The sequence below is a fragment of the Nomascus leucogenys genome, chromosome 2, assembly GCF_006542625.1.
Source record: "Nomascus leucogenys isolate Asia chromosome 2, Asia_NLE_v1, whole genome shotgun sequence".
In the NCBI taxonomy this organism is placed as follows: domain Eukaryota; kingdom Metazoa; phylum Chordata; class Mammalia; order Primates; family Hylobatidae; genus Nomascus; species Nomascus leucogenys.
The window spans coordinates 127,136,830-127,163,987 of NC_044382.1; the positions used below are offsets into that span (position 1 = coordinate 127,136,830).

Below are 27,158 nucleotides of genomic sequence, written 5' to 3' on the forward strand. Positions count from 1 at the left end.
CTTTAAATATCTCATTATGAAGTATTATTTTTCTGGCTATTTAGCATTAGGTAAATAACACATAGGTCAACTTATGTTGATATTTATTTATATTCAGCATGGCAGAAAAACCCAACTGCTTCATGTTTTTCAAGAAGAGTTCATTTTGAATAACCTTGAGAAGAAAAGCCTTGGCAAAGACAGCATTTTATCTAATGCAGGTAAGGAAGAATTGTTTATGGAATGAGAAATACTATGTACAGTATGTTAGGCAGTTAATAAAGATGAATTGGTAAAATGCCTTACATTATCTATTTGAAGTAAAAATTGTTTGGAGTAGGTTTGTTTATTAAATATTCATCATAAGTATGAGTATCTTTTTATTCTTAACCAGGTAATAAATATGAACAAAATTAAAGGGGCATCTTGGTTGTATGTTTTTTAAACTGCATAATAGAAATGCTTTATTATTAACATGTGAGAGGTTTTTGCATGGATGGGGTCCTACCCATCCATTTGGATATTATGGACCTCCTGCCTTTTGAAAATTTATAATTTAAAGAAGTAGCTTAAAACTTCAAGCTAGAAGGTCCTTAATTTAAAAACTAATTGTCTTAATTAATGCTTTTATAATAAAACAGTTTTTAAAATGTTAAACTCCTCTTGTCAACGTAAATTATTACTTTACATGAAGGCACACTGAGTAAAATAAAGCTAAGATCTGTTGGTCATCACTTGAGATTACAGAGCCAAACCAAACTCCAAAATGGCATTCTTGAATATCACAATCAATTTTACAGTATGTGCCCATTGCACAAAGAAGTTATCAAGATTCATATGTTAAATATCTTCTCCATTTGTTCCGACTCTTTTCTTCTCTTGTACATCATGTCCTTCTGCCACCTTTTCCATTTTTCTTCTTTTATGAGAAGTACTCCTTAGAGTTCTGCACTTTTATGTTGACATCTAATTTCTTACCATTGCTTTTAGTCTTCTATCAGTTTTCCCTGAGTTAATGAGCTGTGCAAATACACTTTATTTATGTGTTTTTAAAAACTGAACATGTTGGAAGTATGCTAAAAATGGGGATTAAAGATATCAGGCGCAAGAGATAAGATTATTTACTGTATAAACAAAACTATCCTTTTCATATTAAAATATTAATGAACATGTTAATATTGTTAACAGTTTAAGTCTCTAAAACTTTTAAAAGAAGTTACTCTCATTTGCATAAGGTTGAGTTTTTCTATGTTCTTCTTGTATTCTAGCATTTTCTTTTTTCAGATTCTTCAATTTTTAATGTGTTTTTATTCTCTTGAAGGCTAAGATTTTTCTTAAAATATTCAGGAAATTTTTACTTTTACCCAAAAACTATTATGTTCATTATTAGAGTTTCCTAGAAAATACCTTAAGTGTTATGGTTTCATTTCTTTTGCTCTATTATGAAGAAGAAAAATGTTTTACATGTATGTTCATTATTGGAGCATTTTTTGTTGTTAGTGAAATTATCAAAACTAGGATTGATTTCTATTTTTTATTATAATCTTAATCCTTTTCTCTTAATTTCTGTATTTCGGATGCCTAACTTAGAATACATTACCACAGTTACCTTTTCATTTAGTCTCTCAATACAAGATGATTTAAAACATTTATGGTTACCTTTTTTTATTTTTTTCCTATGCAAATTTATAAAAGGGCAAAGTCTTTGTGCTCTGATAATACCTGCTTTCTCGTGTTTTACATGTTCTGTGATTTATTTTGTTTTTATAATGTAATTTTCATTTACCTAATTGTGCACATAGTGAATAATAGATTATAATGAAGAAAGCTTGGATTAAAATCTGTTGTTAAAAAGGTTTTTCAGGCAATAATAAATCATTGATTTTTCTGATGTATTTTAAAAAGATATGTTTATTTTGAGCAACTCGTGTGCTGTTTATGCAATTTGGGCAAAGACAAATTTTCTTGAATGATATGTTTTATAATGAAAACTTACAGTTTACCATTGGATAAATATCATGAAGTCATCCGTTATAGAACCTATTCATTTGAAAAATGTTTGGCACCACCATTTCATTATGATATGTTGAATTGAAGTATATATTATATAGTTCCTATCTGTTTAGAAATTTCCTACTTCTTATGGTTTAATCTTTGTGAACAATTTGATGATGATGACTTTAAACGTATCAATTCGAACATGAAATAGCATACATATTATTGTAAAATTTTTAAGTTAATGCAAATTCCTGTGGTAAAGGATTTGAATATATTTTATAATACCACTTGTGTTTGAATCCTTAGGTAAAAGTTTTTAATTTTCTTTTTTTAAAGTCCAATTATTTTCACTTGGCATATTTAGCAAGTTGTCTCTTTTACACATATTAACAGTGAAAAATATCATTAATACCAACAGGCAGCTCACCTAATGGATTTTCTGAGAAGTTCTACCTAATTGTAATAGAATGCACTCAAGACAACCGTTCACTGTTACACATGTGGAATTTACATCTAAAGTCAATTCCTGTCTCATTAGGTGAGTCTTTTGTGTGTGTGTTTGTGTAACTTTAATAGGCGTAAGTTAACAAATTACACAAAATTAGAGGATTTGGGACATATTTCTTAAAGCCATTCTCATTAAATGGTGATAACTGTAGATTATTCAATTAATTCAAAAAGCTTTTCTTATTTTCTTTCTGTGAAGAATCACATTAATATGTTTACTATTTTGTCTTTTACAAGGCAGTTTTGGATTGTAAAATGTAGCAATCGTAATATTTATAGGGTTCCCCTGCCTCAGCTTTTGGTTCTTTTCTTATGTTTTGTAGATGAAAAAGTAGATACAAAATTATCCGAAGCAGTTTGGCAACCAGAAGAACATTATTCTTCTTCTCCAGAGAAGATCCTATCTCCTTTTTCACAAAAGTATCAGGCTTGCAGAGCAAATCTCCAGAGTACCAGCAAGTTGACTCTGTTTTCAGAAATGGTTTATAGCCAAGAATTACATTTACCAGAAGGAGTTGAGATAATAAGTATTAAGCCATCAGCAGGTTTGTAAATTTTATGAAAAGAGGCTAATTTTGTAACACATGAGTATTTACCAGGTATTTAAAAATAGGTGCTGCAACTACCTCTTAAATCCACACAGAACCAGAAATGGAAATAATATATTCAAGTACCCTAAATTGAAGACTTACAGTTCTCATTATGTTTTCAGATTACTCTGACATTTATCAGCCAGCTCTAGTCTTAAATATTGATTTCTAAAACAAATTTTCGTTGTCTTTTTGGAAAGACAAAGGGACAGTTTCTAGAGCGGAGATGGTAACCAAGTTGTACCTTATTTGCAAACTTTGATGGTATTGGCAATAGCTGCCTGGAGCCGTGATTCTGATTGTGTGGTTTCTGCTATATATTTATTGTCCTTATTCTAGAGCAGTGGTTTTCGAAGTGTCCCCAGGCCAGCAGCATCAGTGTCCTGGAGACTTGTTAGAAATGGGCCACTCCATTTCTTGGGCCCCCCAGAGTTACCGAATCTCAAACTCTGGGATGGGGCCCGGTCTTACAAACCTTTAAAGTGATTCTTATGCAAGGTCAAGAACCACTGTTCTGGAGTATCAAGAATACTCATCAAAAATAAAAATCAAGGCTCCTGTTTTAGGAAACTAATAGTGCATGATTACTTCAAGTCTAAGCAAATGTTAAGTTGTAGTTAGGAATTTTCTCAGCATTTGTTACGGCAAATATACCTCGATCATGAAGGGCCCTGTAAAGTGACCATTCAGTACTTAAGTAAACATAGGCCATTCACATTTATATTGAAAAATGTGAAAGAGAAGGAGCCAGTGAGTGTTGACAAATTAAAAAAAAAATGCATTGATACCTTTAAAATAGGTTTATAATGTATAAAACTAGCAAAGAGCTGTGAAACAAATTCTGGATTAACTAGAATTCAAGTTTTTAAATTCTGCCTATGCCTAAGTTGTTTGATTTAGGCCCAAGATGTTTAACCTTCAAGAATTGAAGTAAATTATCTCAGAGTTCCCTTTGAACTCTAGGTTTTGGTGATACTTTCTTTTTATATACCTTTCTGATGTCATTAAAAGCCTCTTACTATTCTTGCTGCCCCTTCTTAACTTAAATAAATATAGGCTGTCATGTTCTTAATAGTAGTTAATACAAAAAGACTAAAATCGTAAGTACATAAAAACAGTATTTAACCAAATTTAACATTTTGTTAATGGATTATTTTTATTTTAGGACATCTGAGTTCATCTTCTATATATCCTGCATGCAGTGCTCCTTATTTATTGGCAACTTCATGTTCAGATGAGAAAGTAAGATTCTGGAGATGCAGAGTAACAGATGGAGAATCTGCCACATCGAAGAATGGAAAAATTGATCTTGCATACATTTGGGAAGAATGGCCATTACTTATTGAAGATGGACTTCAGAGCAATAGTAGTATAACTGTACCTGGTAGGCCTGTAGAAGTTAGCTGTGCACATACAAATCGTTTAGCAGTAGCTTATAAGCAGCCTTCATCTAATAGTAGATCTTCCCAGGACTTTGTGATGCATGTAAGTATTTTTGAATGTGAGTCAACAGGAGGTTCATGTTGGGTCCTTGAACAGACAATTCATTTGGATGAGTTAAGCACAGTATTGGATTCTGGCATTAGTGTTGATAGCAATTTAGTGGCCTATAATAAACAAGAGATGTATTTATCTAGTAAAGAGAATATCACATCAAACACAAAGCATTTAGTTCACTTAGATTGGATGTCTAGAGAAGATGGTTCTCATATCCTGACTGTAGGAATTGGATCAAAACTTTTTATGTATGGACCCCTGGCTGGCAAGGTACAAGACCAAACTGGTAAGGAAAGCCTGGCATTTCCTCTCTGGGAGAGTACCAAAGTTGTGCCCCTTTCTAAATTCGTACTATTACGAAGTGTGGACCTGGTTTCTTCTGTAGATGGCTCCCCACCTTTCCCTGTTTCTTTATCATGGGTCCGGGATGGCATCCTTGTGGTAGGAATGGACTGTGAAATGCATGTGTATTCCCAATGGCAGCCATCTTCTAAACAAGAACCTGTTATAACAGATTCGTACAGTGGGAGCACTCCATCTATAACAAGTTTAATAAAACAGAGTAACTCCAGTTCTGGGTTACATCCTCCAAAGAAAACTCTGACTCGATCCATGACCAGTCTTGCACAGAAAATCTGTGGAAAGAAAACTGCATTCGATCCTTCAGTGGATATGGAAGATTCAGGTCTTTTTGAAGCAGCTCATGTGCTTTCCCCGACTCTACCTCAGTATCATCCCTTGCAGCTTTTGGAACTCATGGATCTTGGTAAAGTTCGGAGAGCCAAGGCCATCTTGTCCCATCTTGTTAAGTGCATTGCTGGGGAAGTTGTGGCTGTGAATGAAGCTGAATCTAATCATGAACGCCGCCTTAGGTCTCTCACAATCAGTGCTAGTGGAAGCACTACCAGAGACCCCCAGGCATTCAACAAGGCTGAAAATACAGATTACACAGAAATAGATTCTGTTCCTCCACTTCCTTTATATGCCTTACTTGCAGCAGATGATGATAGCTGTTACTCATCTTTGGAGAAATCTAGTAATGAGAGTACCTTAAGTAAATCAAACCAATTGTCAAAAGAAAGTTATGATGAGCTTTTTCAGACTCAACTTCTAATGACTGATACTCATATGTTAGAGACAGATGAAGAAAATACAAAGCCTAGAGTTATTGACCTTTCACAATACAGTCCGACTTACTTTGGACCTGAGCATGCTCAGGTTCTTTCTGGCCACTTACTTCATTCCAGTTTACCAGGACTCAGCCGGATGGAGCAGATGTCTTTGATGGCCTTAGCAGATACAATTGCAACTACAAGCACTGATATTGGAGAAAGCCGAGACAGAAGCCAAGGTAAAACTAAACTCCATACTGATAACATTTTTACTTATTTTCACAGAAAATAATTTTAAATAATTTTTATTAAAATGATGCCATTGGCTAGGCACAGGGGCTTATGCCTGTAAATTCAGCTCTTTGGGAGGCTGAGGCAGGAGGATCACTTGAACCCAGGAGTTTAAGACCAGCCTGGGCAACATAGTTGAGACCACCATCTCTATGAAAACAAAAAAAAATTAGCCAGATGTGATGCCTCATGCCTATAGTCCTAGCTACTCAGGAGGCTGAGGTGGGATGATGCTTGAGCCCAGGAGGTTGAGGTGGCAGTGAATTGATTGTGCCACTGCACTACAGCCTGGACAATAGAGCAAGACCCTGTCTCTTAAAAAAGAAAATACCATGAAGGTTTTTTTTTTGGAAACATCTTTGCTACCTTCACAACAGTTTTAACTTTTTTCCCCGCAAGAGTATCATAAACAGCAAACTCTTAATATGCACTGTTTATCCCGTAAATCATAGTACTATGAGCAAGTGCACAAAGACTTGTTATGCCGGTCATTTTTACTAATTGTCTGCTTAATAGTATAAAAGATCCAACTCAATCTTTCTGGGTTTAGCAAAATTTAACAGATTCTTATTAAACAATTATTTTAGGTACCTAAAAATAAAAGGTGGCTTCTGGGTTTTTTTCCCCTCATTTTGTAATAATCCACTATTAACAATTATAATTTGGTTTTTAAAACATTGAGTTTTTTTTTTTTTAATTAGCATTAGTGTATGCTCCTACCTAGAAAAGCATAATGTAATTAGGGTCTTTTCCTCACCCAGAGAGCATTTTTTAAAAAATACTGCTGAGTTATGAACGGTTTCCCATAAAATCTCAAATAGGTTCTGAAATGAACAAATTGAGCCTTGTGGACCATATATATGTCAGTATCCCTTTGAACGAAACTTGAAAGGAAAATATAGGGTAAATTTAATAAAAAAAATTAAATTTAAGAAAAATTAAATTGGTTATGAATCTTGACACTTTTATAGATATTACTAGTAGATACTATTTTTGATGTGAATATGTTATAGGTGTTTTATGTTTTTAGTTTTTGCTTCAAGGAAAAAATATCAGGCCCTCCCACCATAGAACTTTTTCTTCCAGTGTTAACAGCAGATTACTGGGGTGGATGTATGATTCAAACAAGCCGTATTGATTAAAGATAATACTGTACATGTGCCACAGAAAAGGTTAAACTGTTCAAAAATCAGTCACATTTTAATTTAAATACGATTTCAATCAGAAGAGGTCAGATTATAAAGAGTATCAGATTCTCTTTATTCTCTTTTTATTTTTCCAATTGTTTATACTATTTTTTCTGTAATGTAAAATTGTGTAGAAGAAGATAAATGTTAGAAAATATTTTAGACTGATAACTCTTTTTTGGTCAGGTTAAGAATATTATATGCCTATATTTGGTGTTCTTTCGCTTACAGTTTTTTTTTTTTTAATACATTGCTTCCCCTTTCTTTCATTGCAGGTGGAGAAACTCTTGATGAATGCGGGTTAAAATTTCTTTTGGCTGTTCGACTCCATACCTTTCTTACAACTTCCCTTCCAGCCTATCGAGCTCAACTCCTTCACCAAGGTGATTTTGATAGTAATAATCTATTAAAGGGAAATAAAGCGAGTAGAAAATGAGAGACTTGAGAGTTTTTAAACTTGTTTTTACCCAAACATGATCATGATGACAAATTTAACACATTTTAAGTTTCCTTTATTTGTTAAAATGTTTATTTCCTCATAATCTTCTTTGCTTAAAACATGGGAATTTTTAATGGTAGGCAAAAGGAGCTAATGAAGAAACAGATACTGGGGATATTCTGTGTTACGTTTTTAAATGCATGATATGTTCAAGGCAAATTAGTATTGTTTCATTTTCTTTAATTTCTTCTTTAGATTGTCTTTTTTCTCCTTTTTTTTGACATTTATCTAAATTCAGTTTTTCCACCAAACTTTGAATAACATTTTTGTTATAATACATTCTCAAATTTTAAATGTTTCACAGAGTACAGAATATTGAAAGTGTAAATTTACCCACACTTAAAACTACTGATAAAATATGTATTTCAGATATTAGTTTAGTATATTTCATGTATTCTGTATTTAGTGCTGTATTTCAGATACTGTTAGTTCTCTTACTTTGAACTATCTTAGACTTTGAACTGTCTTAGCATAACTTAATAGATTCATATTAAACGATTATTGTAGGTACCAGAAAATAACATTGTGTTAGCGAGTTCAAAGTAAGAGAAATCTCACTTAAGTTCACTTAAACAAAACAGCATGTTTTTTGGCTCATCTCCCAGGAAGTTCAAGAAATAGAGCTGGCTTTCAGCATTATTGGAACTATAGGTTTAAAAAGTGTTATTGTGACTTTGCAGTTTAGCCTTTTAGCCTCTGCTCCTTGGTCTCAGTCTCTTGCTCGTACCTTTTGTCTCTGTCTCTTTGTTTCTCTCTCTTATTTTCTTTTTCTCATTTTGCATATAGCTTTGAAAAAAGTAAAGTTGAAAACTCTAAATCAAATTCTTTTTAGTTTTTTTTTTCTTTTGGAGGTAGAGTCTTGCTCTGTCGCCCAGGCTGGAGTACAGTGGTGTGATTTCCGCACACTGCAACCTCCATTTCCTGGGTTCAAGTGATTGTCCTGCCTCAGCCTCCCGAATATCTGGGACTACAGGCGCACACCACCACGCCCGGCTAATTTTTGTATTTTTAATAGAGATGGGATTTCACCATATTGGCCAGGCTAGTCTTGAACTCCTGACCTCAAGCGATCCACCTGCCTCGGCCTCCCAAAGTGCTGAACATTACAGGCGTGAGCCACCTTGCCAGGCCAAATTCTCTTTAAAAATCTTAAATTGTAATTTAGCACATTAAAATTGTATATATTTATAGGGTACAAAGTAATGTTTGATATATGTATACAAAGTGGAATGATTAAGTCAAGCGAAATATATCCGTCACCTCAGATATGTAACATATTTGTGGTAAGAATATTTGAAATGTACTCTCTTAGCAATATTGAAATATACAATACACTATTATTAAAGGTAGTTACCATGCTGTGCAGTAGATATCAAAAATGTATTCCTCCTAACTGAAACTTTGTACCCTTTGACCAATGTCTCCCTTCTCATCCTGTCCGCAGCCTTGGGCAAATACCATTTATTCTCTGTTTCTTTGATTTCAATTGTATTCGATTCCACAGATAAGTGAGATCATGCAATATTTGTCTATGACTGGCTTATTTCACTTACTGTAATTCCAGGTTCATCCATGTTGTTGCAAATGACAAGATTTCGTTTTTTAAGGCTGACTGGTGCTCCAGTGTGTATACAGGCATACTCCTTTTTATTGTATTCTGCTAGGTTGCATTTTGCAAATTCAGCAGTTTTTACAAATTGAAGCTTTGTGGCAACCCTTTGTTGAGCAAGTCTGTCAGCACCATTTTTCCAACAGCATGTGTTCACTTCATGTCTCTGTGTCTCATTTTGGTAATTCTCCAAGTCTTTCAAACTTTTTCTATCATCTGTGATCAGTGATCTTTGTTACTATTATAATGGTTTTGGAGTGCCATGAGCTGCGCCTATGTAGGACAATGAATTTAATCAATAAATGTTGTGTGTACTGTGGCTACAACACTGATCAGCCATTCCCCTGTGTTTCTCCCTCTGCCCAGACCTCCCTATTCACTGAGACATAACAATATAGAAATTAGGATAGTTTAACAACCCTACAGTGTCTTCTAAGTGTTCACGTGAAAGGAAGAGCTGCGTATCTCTCGCTTTAAATCAAAAGCTAGAAATGACTAAGGTTGGTAAGGAAGGCATGTCGAAAGCCAAGCCAGGCTGAAAGCTAAGCCTCTTGTGCCAAACAGTTTACCAAATTTTAAATGCAAAGGACAAGGTCCAAAGGAAACTAAACGTTCTCCATTGAACACATAAATGATAAGAAAGCAAAGTAGCCTTATTGCTTATGTGGAGAAAGTTTGAGTGGTCTAGATGGATCAAACTAGCCGCAAGATTCTCTTATGCCAAAGCCTAATCCAGAACAAGGCTGTAACTCGTCTTAATTTCATGAAAGCTGAGAGAGGTGAGGCAGCTGCACAATTAAAGTCTGAAGCTAGCAGAGGTTGGTCCATGAGGTTTGAGGAAAGAAGGCTTCTCCATAAACTACAAGTACAAGGTGAAGCTAGGTCTTCTGGATTACATGCTGAATCTCCTACAAGTCATTCAACACTTGCTTCAGCATGTTTTCCAGAAGATCTAGCTAAGATAATGGATGAAGGTGGCTACACAAAAGGACAGATTTTTAGAGTACATGGAACAGCCTTCTGTTGGAAGAAGATGCCATCTAGGACTTTCATAGTTAGAAGTCAGTGCCTGGCTTCAAAGGACAGACTGACTCTTGTTAGGGGCTAATGCAGCTGGTAACTAAGTTGAAGCCAATGCCCATTTACCATTCTGAAAATCCTAGCATGTTTAAGAATTATGTGAAACCTATTCTGCCTGTGCTCTGCACGTGGAACAACAAAGCCCAATGGCAGCACCTCTGTTTATAGCATAATTTACTGAATATTTTCAGCCCACTATTGAGACCTTCTGTTGAGAAAAAAGATTTCCTTTCAAAATATTGCTGTTATTGACAGTGACCTGTTCACACAAGAGCTCTGATGCAGATGTACAAGGAAATTAATATAGTTTTTATGCCTGATAACACAGCATTCATTTTGCAGTCCATGAATCAAGGAATGCTTCTAACTTTTAAGTCTTATCATTTAAGAAATACATTTCATAAGGCTATAGCTGCTATAGATAATGATTCCTCTGATGGAGCTGGACAAAGTAAATTGAAAACCGCTGGAAAGGCTTCACCATTCTAGATGCCGTTGGGGACATTTGTAATTCATGGGAGGAGGTCAAAATATCAACATTAACAAGAGTTTGGAAGAAGTTGATTCCAGCCTTCACAGATGACTTTGAGAGGTTCAAGACTTCAGTAGAGGAAGTAATTGCAGATATGGTAGAAATAGCAAGGGAACTAGAATTAAAAGTAGAACCTGAAGATGTGACTGAATTGCTGCAATCTCAGGGTAAAACTTCAGCAGAGCCAGGCACGATGGCTCATGCCTGTAATCTCAACACTTTGGGATATTGAGGTGGGAGGATCGCTTGAGGCCAGGAGTTTAGGATCAGCCTGGGCAACATAGACCCCATCTCTGAAGAAAATTTAGGTAGGTTTAGTGATACGTGCCTGTAGTCCTAGCTATTCAGGGAGCTGAATAGGAATATCACTTGAGTCCAGGAGGTCAAGACTGCAACGAGTTATGATCACACCACTGCACTCCAGCCTGGGCAACAGGAGGAGACCCTGTGTCAAAAAAAAAACAAAAAAAAAACTTCAGCAGATGAGGAGTTGCTTCTTAAAGGATGAGCAATGAATGTGGTTTCTTAAGGTGGATTCTATTCCTGGTGAAGATGCAGTGAACATGGTTGAAATTACAACAAAGGATTTAGAATAGTCTGTAAACTTAGTAGATAGAGCAGTGGCGGGTTTGAGAGGACTGACTCCAATTTTGAAAGAAGTTCTAAATTCTATCAAATAGAATTACATGGTATAGAGAAATATTACATAAAAGGAAGAGTCCATCTATGTGGCACACTTCATTGTTGCCTTATTTTAAGAAATTGCTACAGCCATCCCAGCCTTCAGTAGCCTCTACCCTGATCAGTCTCAGCAGCCGGTAACATCAAGGCAAGATTCTCCATCAGCAAAAATTATGACTTGCTTAAAGCTCAGATGATTGTTATGTTTTAGCAATGATGTATTTTTTAATTAAGGCATGTATACTCATTTTAGACATAATGCTATTGCACAGTTAATAGACCACAGTATGATGTAACCATAGCTTGTATATGCACTGGGAAACAAAAAATTGTGTTACTCATTTTATTGCATTATTTGCTTTATTGCGGTGGTCTGAAATCGAACCCATGGTATGCCTGTATATACGACATTTTCTTTATTAATTTATTGATGGATACTTAGGTTGATTTGATAACTAAACTATTGTGAATAAAGCTGCACTTAACATTGGAGTGCAGATGTCTCTTCAACATACTGATTTCACATCCTTTGAGTATATACACATAAGGGATTTGTGGATCATGTGGTAATTTTGTTTTTAAATTTTTTCTTTCTTATTTTTTTAGTTAAAATTTTTTTTCTTTCCTTCTCTTTTTAGTAAAACATTGTCCCAGAATATTTTTAGATATTTGAGGAACCTTCATACCCTCCTTCATAATGGCTGTACTAATTTATGTTGCCACTAGCAGTGTACCAGGCTCCCCTTTTCACCACTTCTTTATGAAAACTGTTTGTTTTTTTCTCTTTCTGATAGTATACATTCTAGCAGGTGTGAGTTGTTATCTCATTCTGGCTTTAATTTGCATTTTCCTGATTATAGATATCAAGCACTTTTTTCATTTATCTGTTGGACATTCATATGTCTTCTTTTGAGAAATAGCTGTTCAGTTCATTTGTCCCCTCTGATTTTTTTTTTCTTCCCCCCAAGAGTTGAGGGTCTTACTCTGTTGCCCAGGCTGGAGTCAAACTCCTGGCCTCAAGCCATCCTCCTGCCTCAGCCTCGCAAATAGCTGGGACTACAGGTCTGCACCACTTGTGCCTGGCATGCCCATTTTTTAATTGTGTTGTTTTCTTGCTATTGGGTTACTCGAGTTCTCGATATATTTTGGATATTAACTCCTTATCAGATATACAGATTGCAAATATTTTTTCCCAATCCATGGCTTTTCTCTTCACTCTGCTAATTGTATTCTTTGCTATGCAGACATTTTCAGTTTGATCTAATCCCATTTGTTCATTTTTGCTTTTGTTGCCCGTCCCTTTGGTGTCATATCCAAAAACATCATTGCCCAGACTGATGACATGTAGTTTTCCCTCTGTGTTTTCTTCTAGTAGTTTTATAATGCAGGTCTTATGTTTAAGTCTTTAATCCATTTTGACCTATTTTTGTATATGGTGTAAGGTAATGGTCCAATTTCATTCTTCTGTGTGTGGTTATCTAGTTTTCCCAGCACCATTTTTTGAAGAAAGTATCCTTTCCCATTGTGTGTTCCTGGCACCTTTGACAAAAATCAGTTGAGTATAAATGCATGGGTTGACTTCTACACCTTCTATTCTGTTCCATTGGTCTGTGTTTCTGTTTTTACACCAGTACCATGCTATTTTGATTACCCTAGCTTTGTAATATAGTTTGAAATCAGGTAGTGTGATGTCTCTAGGTTTGTTCTTTCATCTCAAGTTTACTTTGAGTATTTGGTGTTTCTTGGTATTCCTAATGAATTTTAGGGTTTTTTTTTTTCTATTTCTGTGAAAAATGACATCAGTATTTTGATAGAGATTGCATTGAATCTGTAGATCATTTTGGATAGTTTGGACATTTTAACAAATTAAAAATTTAACAAATTAATTTTTCTGATCTGTGAACACTGGATATCTTACCATTTATTTGTGTCTTCAAATTTCTTTCATCAATGTTTTACAGTTTTTATTTTAGAGCTCTTTTACCTCCTTGGTTAAATTTTTGTTTTTAATGAGATGGAGTGTTGCTGTGTTGCCCAGGCTGTTCTTAAACTTAAGGTTTTTTGTTGTTGTTGTTGCAATGATTAATGTGGTTGTTTTATTTATTTTTTAAATCAGATCAGATAATTTGTTGTTACTGTATGGAAATGCCACTGCTTTTTGCATTTTACTTTTGTATCCTTCATGTTTAATGTAGTTGTTTATTAGTTCTGTTTCTTTGGTGGAGTCTTTTGTGTTTTCTGTATGTAAGATTGTGTTGTTAGCAAACAGTGACATTTTCACTTCATCGTTTCCTATTTGGATGCCTTTTTATTTCTTTCTCTTGTCTAATTGCTCTGGCAGGGACTTCTAGTACTATCATAGTTGAGTAGAAGTTGTGAGAGAGTGCATCCTTGTGCTCTTTCTGATCTTAGAGGAAAAGCTTTTAAATTGTCACTGTTGGGTGTGATGTTTAGCTCTGGGCATGTCATTTATGGCCTTTATTGTGTTGAGGAACATTCCTTCTACAACTAATTTGTTGAGAGTTTTTGGCATGAAAGGATGTTGAATTTTATCAGATGCTTTTTTTGCATCTGTTGAAAGGATCATATGGTTTTGTCCTTAATTTTGTTAATATGAACAAAATGACATCAGTTAATTTGCACGTGTTGAGCTAATCTTGAACCCATGGTGTAATTCCTACTTGATCATAGTGGGTGATCCTTTTATTGTGCTGTTAATTTGGTTTGCTAGTATTTTGTGGAGGGTTTTACATTTGTATTTATCGGGGATAATGGCCTATAATTTTTTTAATTCATTTTGCCTAGCATTGGCATCAGGGAAATCCTGGTCTCATAAAAAGAGGAACTTTTCTTTCCTTTCTGTTCTTTGGAAGAGTTTAAGAAGGATTGGTGTTAGTTTTTCTTTAAATGTTTAGTAGAATTCACCTGTGATGCGATCAGATTCTAGGCTTTTCTTTTGATGGGTTGATGGGAGACATTTTTTTTTTTTTTTTTTTTTTTTGAGACGGAGTCTCGCTCCTGTCATCCAGCGCTGGAGTGCAGTGGTGCAATCTCGGCTCACTGCAACTTTTGCCTCCGGGTTTCAAGTGATTCTCCTACTTCAGCCTCCTGAGTAGCTGGGGTATTTTTAGTAGAGACAGAGTTTCGCCATGTTGGCAAGGCTGGTTTGGAACTTCTGACCTCAAGTGATCTGCCTGCCTTGGCCTCCCAAAGTGCTGGGGTTACAGGCGTGAGACACCGTGCCCGGCCTGATGGGAGAGTTTATATTACTGATTCATGTGCTTACTCATCATCAGTCTGTTCAGATATTTTATTTTTTCATATTTCAGTTCTGGCAGGTTGTCTGTTTCCAGGAAATTATCTATTTCTTCTGGGTTATCCAATTTGTTCGCATATATCTGCCTATTAGTCGCTTATGATTATTTGTTTGTGGTATCAGTTGTAGTGTCTCTTCTTTAACTTCTAATTTTATTTTTAGTCTTTGGTTTATTTATTTATTGAGATAGAGTCTTTCTCTGTCACCCAGGCTGGAGTGCCGTGGCGCCTCGCAGCTCACTGCAACCTGTGCCTCCTGGGTCCCAGTGGTTCTTCTGCCTCAGCCTCTCAAGTAGCTGGGATTACAGGCTTGCTCCACCACACCCAGCTAATTTTTGTATTTTTAGTAGAGACAGGGTTTTGCCACGTTGGCCAGGCTGGTCTCGAACTGCTGACCTCAAGTGATCTGCCTGCCTCTGTCTCCTAAAGTACTGGGATTACAGACATGAGCCACTGCGCCTGGTCCTTCTTTTTCTTAATCTTGCTAAGGAGTTGTCAATTATATTTATCTTTCCAGAAAACTGGAAAGTTTTTAGGTTTTTTTCCCTGTCATTTTTCTAGTTTATACTTTATTTATTTCTCCTCTGATCTTCATTTCCTTTCTTCTGCTAACTTTGGGCTGAGTTTCTTCTATTTTTAGTTCCTTGATGTATAATAGTAGGTTGTTTATTTGACAGAGAGAGATATATATATATATGGGGGGAGGCATTGAATGCTGTAGTTTTCTCTCTTCGAAATGGTTTTGCTGCATCCCATAAATTTTAGCATATTCTGTTTTTGTATTTGTTTGTCTCAAGATAATTTTTAATTTCTCTTTTGATTTCTTCTTTGACTCGTTTTTTTCAGGAGCATGTTGTTTAATTTCCACAAATTGGTGACTTTTCCAAGATTTCTCCTGTTATTTATTTCTTGTTTCATACTATTGTGATCAGAAAAGATACTTGATATGATTTACATACACTTGAATTTTTTAAAACTTGCTTTGTAATCTAACATAGTATCTATTCTGGGGAATATTCTTTGTGTGCACAGAAAGAATCCGTATTCTCTTGCTGTTTGGTAGAATGTTCTGTTCATGTCTTTTAGGTACATTTGGTCTAAGAGACTAAACATTCTGTCTGGATGGTCTGTCCTTTGTTAAAAGTAGGGTATTGAATCCCCCTGTTATTACTATGTTGTAATCTATCTCTCCCTTTAGTTTCTTTAATATTTGCTTTCGAAGTGTAAGTGCCTCTGATGTTGAGTACGTATATATTTATAATTATTAATATCCTCTGGATGAATTGACCCCTTTATCATTATGTAACATACTTCTTTGTCTCCTTTTACAGTTTTTGACTTAAAGTCTATTTTGTGTAAGTATAGCTACCCCCATTCTTTTTCGGTTTCTATTTGAGTAGGATTTATTTAAATAAGAATAAATTTATTTTAATTTTCCTCTATATATTCAAGTAGTTCACTGAACTTTTTAAGTGGATTATTCCAAATATTCGTCAGTCATTTCATAGATCTGTTTCCTTTGGGTTCATTATTGGAAATGTATTAATTTGTTTTCGAGATATAGTGATTCCCTGATTCTTCACCATTCTTGTGTATTTGCTTTGGGGTCTGCTCATTTGAGGAGACAGCAACCTCTTCTGGGCTTTATAGGTGATTTCTGGCCAAGATAGAGCTTCACTATTAAATCCAGCCTCTGATTATGCGTGGTTCAGCATGAAATGACCCCAGGGAGGCAGGGCTTGCAGTTGGGTTCTCTATGTGGTAAGGCCCCTGCCTTTAGGTTCTGAGGTTGGATGTTGCTGCTCTCTAGGTTCTGCTGTCTGGCAAGACCACTGGCTGGTCTCTGCAGTCAGTCAGAGCTGCTGGCTGGGCACTGCGATAGCCTCTAATTGGACTGGGTCACAGGATGCGTTCTCTGGCCAGGCAATATTATCGTTTGGGTTCTGAAGTTGGGCGGGGTTGCAGGCTGGCCCTGAGGTTAGGCAGAGTTGTTACTCCAGATGGACAGATTGAGAGGCTGTGTTTTATAGAAATGCGTGTTTGAAGCTCGCCCTCCTGTCTGAACGGAACCTTGGTGTGAGGTCTGGGGCTGGGCCAAGCTCCTGTTTCGCCTCCCAGGTTGGGCAGGTCTGTCTTCTAAGGAAATACACAGTCATCGGTGTCTCCCTGCCTGGGTAGGACCTGGGAGTGGTGTTTGAGGGTGAGCCAAGCCACTCTTTGAACTCTGTGGTTGGGCAGGTGTAGCCCCTGAGCTTTGCTGAAATATGCTGAGGTAGGTGTCTACCAGTCTGGGCGGGGCTTTGGGGTGGGCTCTGAGGCTGGATGTGGAGGTTGGCCATCTAAGGACTGAAGCCAGGTTGAATTTTTTTACCATGCTTCTGGAAGCAACCAGCTTGACTTTGCAGGTAGGATATGCTATTGGCTGTTACCTCTAATTGGATGCTACCACTGGCAGGAGCACAGAGCTACCACCAACATCTGTAGGCTAGTTGCTATAAGGTCTGCCTCCTTTTCTTTGTTTCTACCCAACACCTGATGATCTAGCTGTGACATTGCCCACATTGTTTCCCCTTGAGGTGAGACCAGCGTGAGCTTCCTGGGAAACATTTTAGAACACTGGGGAAGCTCAGTGTCTGACCGTGGCTTTCTTTTCCCACTGTACAAACTGTGGATCTAGGGAATTTTCTTCTTGTACCACAAATCAGCTTGGATGGGAACAGATGATGTGCTCAAAGTGAGACTGTTACTCTTACCCTTCTACTGCAGTTTTTGTTTGGTTCTGTGATCCTCACAGGTGTCTCAGCTCATTCTCAAGTTTGGGGGTAAAATGGCATTTTCTAATCTGTGGCTAGTTGCTACTTAAACTCTCTTTGTGCAGGGGTGTCTGTCTTTTGGGGCTTCTATAACAAATAGACTGGGTAATTTATAAATAGGAACAATTTATTTTTCATATTTCTGCAGGCTGGGAAGTCCAAGATCAAGGCACCAGCAGATTTGGTGTCTGGTAAGGGATTGATCTCTGCTCCATAGTTGACACCTTGTTGCTACATCCTTAAATGATGGAACTGGCAAAAAGGACTACCTATTTCTCTTGATCCCTTTTATAAGGACCTTAATCCCATTCACGAGGGCAATGGCTAGTTATCTCCTTAAGGCTCTGCCTGTTAATGCTGTTACATTGCAGGTTAAGTTTCAACATGAAATCTGAAGGGATATAAATATGCAAATCATAGCAAGGAATGAAACCTGGGACTTCTATTCCTGCCATCTTACTGATGTCTAAATCAGACTCTTTATTTGTGAAAATGTATTGAAGTTGCTGGAGAGATAACAGGAATCCAAAAATTTGATTTAAAATAATAGTCCATTCACAATGTAGGGTTTTTTTTGTTTTGTTTTTACCTTTCATTTATTTTCAAAGTGTTCCGCATAGAAAGCATTTCACATTGCTTGGCATGGGAGGTGATTCCTTGCTTGGCTTAGGTTAAAAATTTGAGGCCATATATCTCAAAGCCACATGCTGTAATTAATCATTTACTTTACCTAGCAATGCTAAAGAAAATGTATTATGAAAAGTGAAAATAGAAGCTGAGCAATAAACATGCGTAGGCCACTGGGTTGAGAGAATTACTGACATAAATGATGTTGTATAAATGTACAACTATCTTATTAATGGGATATGGAGTAATAATTACTGTGTGCCAGATTCTATTATAAATTTTATAACTATATTATTTAATTATCAAAACTATGTTATTAGATAGTTCCATGATTATTTGTATTTTTACATACGGAGAAATTGAGGCATTAAAAGACAAAGTAACTTATCCAAAGATTATATGAATATATTATGCTGGTACAAAAGCAGTTGCAGTTTTTGCCTTTTTTAATGGCAGAAACCACCTGCAATTACTTTTGTACCAACTTAATAGTCAACAATAGAGCTGGAATTTATTTTTATCTTTATTTTCATTTTTGAGACAGAGCCTTACTCTGTCGCCAAGGCTGGAGTGCAGTGGCACGATCTTGGCTCATTGCCACCTCTACCTCCCCGGTTCAAGTGATTCTTCTGCCTCAGCTTCTTGAGTAGCTGGGATTACAGGCACATACCACCATGCCCGGCTAATTGTATGGTTTTGTTTTGTTTTGTTTTGTTTTGTTTTGTTTTGTTTTGTTTTGTTTTCGAGACAGAATCTCACTCTGTTGCGCAGGCTGGAGTGCAGTGGCACAATCTCGGCTCACTGCAAGCTCTGCTTTCTGGGTTCACGCCATTCTCCTGCCTCAGCCTACCGAGTAGCTGGGACTACCATGCCCGGCTAATTTTTTGTATTTTTGGTAGAGACAGGGTTTCGCCGTGTTAGCCAGGATGGTCTCGATCTCCTGACCTCGTGATCCACCCGCCTCGGCCTCCCAAAGTGCTCGGATTACAGGCATGAGCCGCTGCGCCCGGCCTAATTGTACGTTTTTTAAGTAGAGACGGGGTTTCACCATGTTGGCCAGGCTGGTTTCGAACTTCTGACCTCAAGTGATCACCCACCTAGGCCTCCCAAAGTGCTGGGATTACAGGCGTAAGCCACCGCACCCGGCTAGAGCTGGAATTTAATGTATGCATTATGATTCTGGAGTCTTTGCAGTGCTATTCCTAATTCATCAACCTGAACTGCTTACTTGATTTTTTTAAATTAATTCTGTGGAATTACATCCACAAAACAAATGTTGACCAAACGAAGGTGAAAAGCAGCTTTGAAGATAGAAATATATCAGCATAAAATAATGCTTTAAGTGTTTCTCATTTTTTAAAAAGGATCAGAAATACATCAGCACAGTGGAATTTGCCATAAGCATTTTTTCTTTTCCTTTCAAAAAATACGCTATTTTTGCAAAACATATATATGGTCATTGGAGTGATATAGTTATTTGAAGAAGGAAAAATTTTAAAAAGCCCATATTTCCAGTCTTAAACTGTGAGTCTCATAGAAGTTTACACATTTATATTGAAAATATGGAACATACATTTCTGATAATCATATAAACATTTATAATTCTTATAAACATCATTTTTTACATTTCTTCAGGCCTGTCTACAAGTCATTTTGCTTGGGCATTTCACTCAGTAGCAGAAGAAGAACTGCTCAACATGTTGCCAGCCATGCAGAAAGATGATCCCACTTGGTCTGAACTAAGAGCTATGGGTGTGGGGTGGTGGGTCCGGAATACCCGCATCTTACGCAAATGCATAGAAAAAGTAAGTGTTTTATTTTGGTATAAGTGAATTAATATTTTTTGGACATTTCTTTAAATGGCATTTCATATATTTTCTGCCATTACTCCCTCTTGTTTCTGAAGCAGCAAAAGGCTTTTGAATAGTCTTTATATTTCATTTATAATGTGTTTCAAAATATCTAAAGTTTTAAAATGTATATTCTAATTCCCAAATTTTTAACTGACACACTTGTTGGTAGTATATGTCTGGTTTTTACAAAATAATACATGTATGTGTTGAGAAACATTTAAAAATAGTACAGAACAACTTGTAATGAAAGGCAATAGTCCTATTATTTCTTGTCTGTATCCATTGAAGCCACCACTGTATAAGTCACTTTTGTTATTATTTTATATATGTATGCACACATTATTCATATATATATTTTTAAAATTTTATTAAACATTCAGTGGATATGTGCCAGCCTTGCATATGAAAGAAATTACTTGTTCAAAACTGTTTCTGTGAAATTTTGATCAATATTTTTTGATTACAGGTAGCTAAAGCAGCCTTTTATAGAAAGAATGATCCTTTAGATGCTGCCATTTTTTACCTTGCAATGAAAAAGAAAGCTGTGATTTGGGGATTATATAGGTAGGTAAAAAAAAAAAAAAAAGGGTGCTTCAATGTGAAAACCTGTTTATAAGAAGTAAATGAATGAAGTAAGATTTGTTGTTCTTGTTGATGTTGATTCATGTAGATTCTTAGTTGTTTTGTATTTAAAAGAGAGATTTCATAAGGAAAAAGCCCCAAGTGTTTGAATCAGAGTGGAAGAAACCTGATGAGGCCAGTTTAATTTGTTTTCAGATTTATCAATCCAGAAACAATATTTTGCTTAAGAACTTCTCATTATGCTCCTGTAAAACAAAGGTAATGTATTAGTCCGTTTTCATACTGCTAATAAAGACATACCCAGTACTGGGCAATTTACAAAAGAAAGAGGTTTTTTGGACTTAAAAGTTCCATGTGGCTGGGAAGGCCTCACAATCATGGCAGAAGGTGAAAGGCATGTCTCACATGGCAGCAGACAAGACAAAACAGAACTTGTGCAGGGAAACTCCTGTTTGTAAAACCATCAAGTCTCTTGAGGCTTATTCACTATCACAAGAATAGCATGGGAAAGACTTGTCCCGATGATTCAATTACCTCCCACTGGGTCCCTCCCACAGCACTTGGGAATTCAAGATGAGATTTGGGTGGTGACACAGCCAAACCATATCAGGTAACTAAACCAGAAACTTATACTTGGGACAGGGAAGAAGATGAATTAAATGGTGGAGTCTGGAACAGGCATCTACCTCTGCACTATGGGTCAGCCTACCCCACAAAACTATCTCCTTCCTGTGGGCCCCACCTTCTTTCTGAGCTGAATTCACTTAGAATTTTTCTCTCTCACTTCTGAGCAAGACTGGTGAACATGATTATCATAAATAGTTCATTATTTGTTTTGAGTTTATTTCCAGATGACTCACATGAACAGCAACCTTTGGGGGAAAAATCATGATAACAAATCGGTTTTCTAAGAGACTTGATGATTTACGGTTGTTTTGATTCAAGGCACATTGTTTAGATTGTTATCTCTTAGGTCATTCTCAGATGGCAGGGGTGAAAAGATACTGATGAGTTTAAATGGTGGCACACAAGTTAATATAAATCAAACATTTTGCATGGATTTAAAAGTAATTTTCACAGTGCTGCTAATGTAGTTTTCTTTGTATTTAGAAAGAAAAATTTTTTGTAATCTCTGAGACTTATATAACAAATGCTTACCTAATATAATTTTTACTGGGAAAAGAAGCAGATACATAGTAAGTTATGAACTGGCAGATGTTTCTATTGAGACTTAGCCAAATCCTAACTTTAGAAAATTGATTCCGATGTGAAAAAAATTGTATTCCAAAATTTTCACAACGTTTTTTTTCCTTTATAGAGCTGAAAAAAACACCAGGATGACACAGTTTTTTGGACACAATTTTGAGGATGAGAGGTGGCGTAAAGCAGCTTTAAAGAATGCTTTTTCTTTGCTAGGCAAACAAAGATTTGAACATTCTGCAGCATTTTTTCTTTTAGCTGGTTGCCTCAGAGATGCAATTGAGGTAATGAGTGAAATTTAAATAACAAAGAATAGCAATATCATCTTTCAAAGCTCCATAGTGCTTAAATTTTTATTTTTTTAATTCAACTTTATTGGAAATAACACAAGGCCAAATATCTAAAATAACTGTTAATATTTAATAAAGACATTTAAAAATTTGACTGTTAACTTGAACGGTATTTATGCAGAATTAAGATTAACCAAATGGTGTTTGTTAGTTGGTAGAGATAGGTAATTGATTTGACTCTTAAGAATATTCAAAAAATTAAAAGGTTTGTCCTACCAGTTTAAATGTATTTGAACCCCATATCTGGCTCTGTATTATTTGATGAATGTTAGAAAATCCATAACTGATTATTTCTTAGTAAACCTTAAAAAAATTACGAATATTTAAGATACAACATTTCTGTCTCAAATTGCCCTTTTGCTCAGAGTTTCATACAAGTAATTCAAAACAGCCTTTTAATATGGAGACTAAAGTCTCCAGGGACGGATGGAGAATAGTAGAGGTTCAAGACAAAAATAAAATAGTATAGCTTAAATTGACATCATTTAAATTATCCATTGTTTCCTCATTTAGTTTAATTTTTGCACATATATATATTTAGTACTAGAAGGTAGGTTTGCAGTTATTAAATGTCAAGTAGATTTGCTAAAAGCAAGTAGCATATGTTTTGTTTCTTTCTTTGCTAAATTTGGATATTTATAAGGCTTTATATTTTTCTAGTTATTAGTGAGTTAGCTGAATTTATCCTAAAATGAAACCTGCTCCTGCTTATTTAAAAACAATATTTTTTTTTAAAGGTTTGTCTTGAGAAATTGAATGACATTCAGTTGGCTCTTGTAATAGCAAGACTCTATGAGTCTGAATTTGATACATCTGCAGCATATAAATCTGTTTTACGTAAAAAAGTTTTGGGAATCGATTCTCCTGTCAGTGAACTGTGTTCATTGAACATAAATATGCATCACGATCCTTTTCTTCGGAGCATGGCATATTGGATTTTGGAAGATTATAGTGGTGCTCTGGAAACATTAATAAAGCAACCTATCAGAGAGAATGATGGTAAGCTGCACTTGTAAGATGTTAATGATTAAGAGTATTATTGGTAATTGCTACGTGTGCAGATCACTCTATTAGGTGGTAAGGGTAATACAAACAAACTGAATTCATGGTCTTTATAACAGTTTTTGGTTGGTTGTTTGGTTTTTTCCTCCAGAAGGATAAATCCTTTGAAAACAAAAAACGTTGGATTTTCTGTTTTTACAAAATAGATTTATGTAAATATTGAACATAAATATTGTCAACACTTGAATATAAACATTTTGAAGAAATACTGCTATAAAGCCAGTTTTTAAATCTTAGGTTGAGTTTAGTGTGTTTGTCAATCAGTTTTAGAATTCTTACAGTGAAAAATGTTGACTTAAGTGATGTGATTAGAAAATCTTTAGCTAGGTAAACTTTTGACTGTCTTGTTATGAACTGGTAGAGCTTATGTACTCTTTTGAGTCTAGTAGTACCTTTTCTTTTAGAAATCCTCTTTGCTAAAGCTTTCTTAGAGGCCAGTATAAAATGGAATTCTTTATATAGATGCATATAAAAATGAGATTTGTTTTTCAGATATTTTTTCATAGATTGAATTGTGTTTGGTAGCTGATAAAATAGGTATTATATTATTTGGAATACTAATTGGAAAAGGGTCTAGTTCATAGATTTTTATGTGCTATCATTTAATCAGGAAGTGGCCTTTGCCTTACTTTCTAAACCTTTGAGAAAGCTGTGTGACTCATTTGTTTAAGTCTCCTAGCCATTTAAGCTAAAGATTTTCAAACTAGCCTCTATGTAATGAAGGGAAAATGTAAATACCTTTTCCAACCACTTTCTTTTTTTAGTGTTTTTATTTAAAAAAAAAAAATCTTAGACACCGTATCTTGCTTTGTTGCCCTGGCTCATCTCAAACATCTGGTATCTAGCTGTCCTCCCACCTCAGCCTCCCAGAGTGTGGAATTACAGGCATGAGCTACTGTGCCTGGCCCCCTTTCCCTTTCCCTTTCCCTTCCTCTTTCCTTTGCTCTTTTCTTTTCTCTTTTCTTTCTTCTTTCTTTCTTTTTCTTTTTTCTTGAGATGGAGTCTCACTCTCACCCAGGCTGGAGTGCAATGGTGGTATCTCAGCTCACTGCAGCTTCCACCTCCCAAGCTCAAGCAATCTTCTCACCCCAGCCTCCTGAGTAGCGGGTACCACAGGTGTGTGCCACCGCGCCTAACTAATTTTTTCGTATTTTTGGTGGAGATGGGGTTTCGCCATGTTGCCCAGGCTGGTCTTGAACTCCTGAGCTCAAAGTGCTGGGATTGCAGGCATGAGCCACCACACCCGGCCCTGGCCCACTTTCTTATACTTACACATGTTCATGTAAAAATTGTATTTTGATTTGGGACTAGTACATTTTTACATACTTTTATTATGAATTAAACTTGTATTCTTCTAGAAGAAAATTGCAAAAAATAATAGCGGCTTGGACCAGAATGATTGGAATGGAGGCAGAAAGATGTGGTTGGATTTGGGATATGATTTTAAGATTGATTACATAGGACCGGATTTGATAAGGAGTGTGAAGGAATTAGGAGTCCATGGTAACTCTTGGCTTTTTAGATTGAACAATAGGTAGATGATATGGGGAAGAATTGTTTTAGATCATGAAGCTTTCTCTGATAAGGTGAACTTTGAGCAGAGAACTGGTTGAGATGAGTGAGTTAATCGGTGTAGATATAGGTAAAGAGTGGTTTGGTCAAGGGCACACTAAATAAAAAGGCCCCGAAGCAAGAGTTTATACACGTAAGTAAAAATGAAATGTAGGCCTTTGGATATAGGAGTTTAGGTTTTCAGTATGAAGTTGGGACTGGAGATAGAGATGATGTCCAAGTTATCAGCGTGTAGATGTTATTGAAAGTCATGGGACTATATGAATTCAACTCAGGGAATATAGATAGAAAATAAGTCAGCAGTTGAACCCTAGGAGACTCTCAGCGTTCAAAGGTAGAGAAGATGAGGAGGACTAGCAAAGCAGACTGAGGAGAAGTGTTCAGGGAAGTAGGAGAAAAAGAACTAAGAGTCTATAACTGGATGTTTTAAATTATCCTAGAATATTACCTGAAGAGATTTGTTTCAATGGGAAAGCGGTATAATCTTTGTTTTCCTACTTTGTTAGAACATGTTCATTATAAATGTGTTGTTGTCTCTTCAGTGCCATGCATGGATCATTGTGGTTATTAGTAAAATTTTGTCAAAAGACTCCCTAGATAAAGGTGTCATAGTAGAGAGAGAAAAGACACTACAATACAAACACACAGTTCATAACTTTTCTTGGCTCATAAAATGAATTTACTTTCAGATCAAGTTTTACCAGCCTGTAATCCTACAGTTTTTAATTTCTACAATTATCTAAGAACACATCCTCTTTTGCTGAGACGTCATTTTGGATCATCTGATACATTTTCCACACATATGAGTCTAACAGGAAAGAGTGGACTGGCAGGAACAATTAATTTAAGTGAAAGACGATTATTTTTTACCACTGCCAGTGCTCACTTAAAAGCTGGCTGCCCAATGTTAGCTTTGGAAGTATTATCAAAGATGCCTAAAGTCATCAAGAAAACAAGACCTTTTTATAGAGCTTCTAGTTTTCTGGATACTAGTAAAGACTGTTCTCCTTCTCCATTAAAGTTGGATGCAAGGGAAGATAAGTCTTCTGTTGATTGGTCACAGTCACTGATAAATGGTTTTGGATCTTCTTCAGAGGGTTCCTCAGAGAAGCAATCAAACTCCACTCTTTCTTTTGACTGGAGCCAACCAAGTGTTGTGTTTCAGGATGACTCTTTAGAGTTAAAATGGGACAGTGATAATGATGAAGAAAATGAGGATGTCCCTATTTCAATGAAAGAACTAAAACCTTTACAGAGAAAAACAGATAAAAAGTTGGATGACATAAGTTCTAACTACACAGACTCTTTCAGCACACTAGATGAAAATGACCTTTTAAATCCATCAGAAGATATAATTGCAGTTCAATTAAAATTTAGAGCATGTTTAAAGATTCTCACAGTAGAACTTCGTACTTTATCTACCGGCTATGAAATAGATGGTGGAAAATTGCGTTACCAACTGTACCACTGGCTTGAAAAAGAGGTGATAGCTCTTCAGAGGACTTGTGACTTTTGCTCAGATGCTGAAGAACTACAGTCTGCATTTGGCAGAAATGAAGATGAATTTGGATTAAATGAGGATGCTGAAGATTTGCCTCACCAAACAAAAGTGAAACAACTGAGAGAAAATTTTCAGGAAAAAAGACAGTGGCTCTTGAAGTATCAGTCACTTTTGAGAATGTTTCTTAGTTACTGCATACTTCATGGATCCCATGGTGGGGGTCTTGCATCTGTAAGAATGGAATTGATTTTGCTTTTGCAAGAATCTCAGCAGGTATGTAATTTACTTGATAGTCGAAAATAGTACATGTCTAAAACCGTTTTTGGTGTTTCTTTTTTGGTTTTGAATACTAAGACTTGATTTTCTTCATTACAGTTGCTTTAGGGAATGCTCCCTTTTGTGTGGTCCTTCATATTATGAATTAGTAGAGTTGTGTATTTATAGTAGTTTCAGACGATTCAGTATCAGGCCTTATGACCTGCTTAATTCAGACACTCCCAAGTGTTTTCTGAATGCCTTGTAGGGTGACAGACTTCTTATTGCAAGAGCATATTGTCTTATTTTTTTTCCTATCTGTGCCCCTCAATGTCTTATTTTTAAATACGATTATTGGAATGCTGACTTCTTCACATCCCTTCTAACTCTAAGTTTCTATTATGCTTTTATTTTTTAATTGTTTCGAAGTGTTTTAAAGAGCCCTTGATTTACTGAAGTAATGGTT

General features: G+C 35.9%; 1 protein-coding gene across 3 annotated transcripts in view; it reads left to right on the top strand.

Moving 5' to 3' along the window:
• The window catches only part of DMXL1 (Dmx like 1), a 173,490-nt gene that overhangs the window by 69,157 nt on the left and 77,175 nt on the right, over positions 1 to 27,158 (top strand). For all 3 annotated transcript variants that reach the window (XR_004031469.1, XM_030818105.1, XM_030818110.1), the window contains exons 15-24: positions 98 to 200; positions 2,396 to 2,515; positions 2,808 to 3,029; positions 4,240 to 5,922; positions 7,437 to 7,544; positions 19,953 to 20,122; positions 20,637 to 20,734; positions 22,071 to 22,236; positions 23,040 to 23,301; positions 25,626 to 26,710. Coding sequence is in view for 2 of the 3 variants with exons in the window: in XM_030818105.1 (XP_030673965.1) it covers positions 98 to 200; positions 2,396 to 2,515; positions 2,808 to 3,029; positions 4,240 to 5,922; positions 7,437 to 7,544; positions 19,953 to 20,122; positions 20,637 to 20,734; positions 22,071 to 22,236; positions 23,040 to 23,301; positions 25,626 to 26,710 (4,017 nt within the window). In the remaining variant the exon portion in view is untranslated. The remainder of the gene's footprint in view (positions 1 to 97; positions 201 to 2,395; positions 2,516 to 2,807; positions 3,030 to 4,239; positions 5,923 to 7,436; positions 7,545 to 19,952; positions 20,123 to 20,636; positions 20,735 to 22,070; positions 22,237 to 23,039; positions 23,302 to 25,625; positions 26,711 to 27,158) is intronic.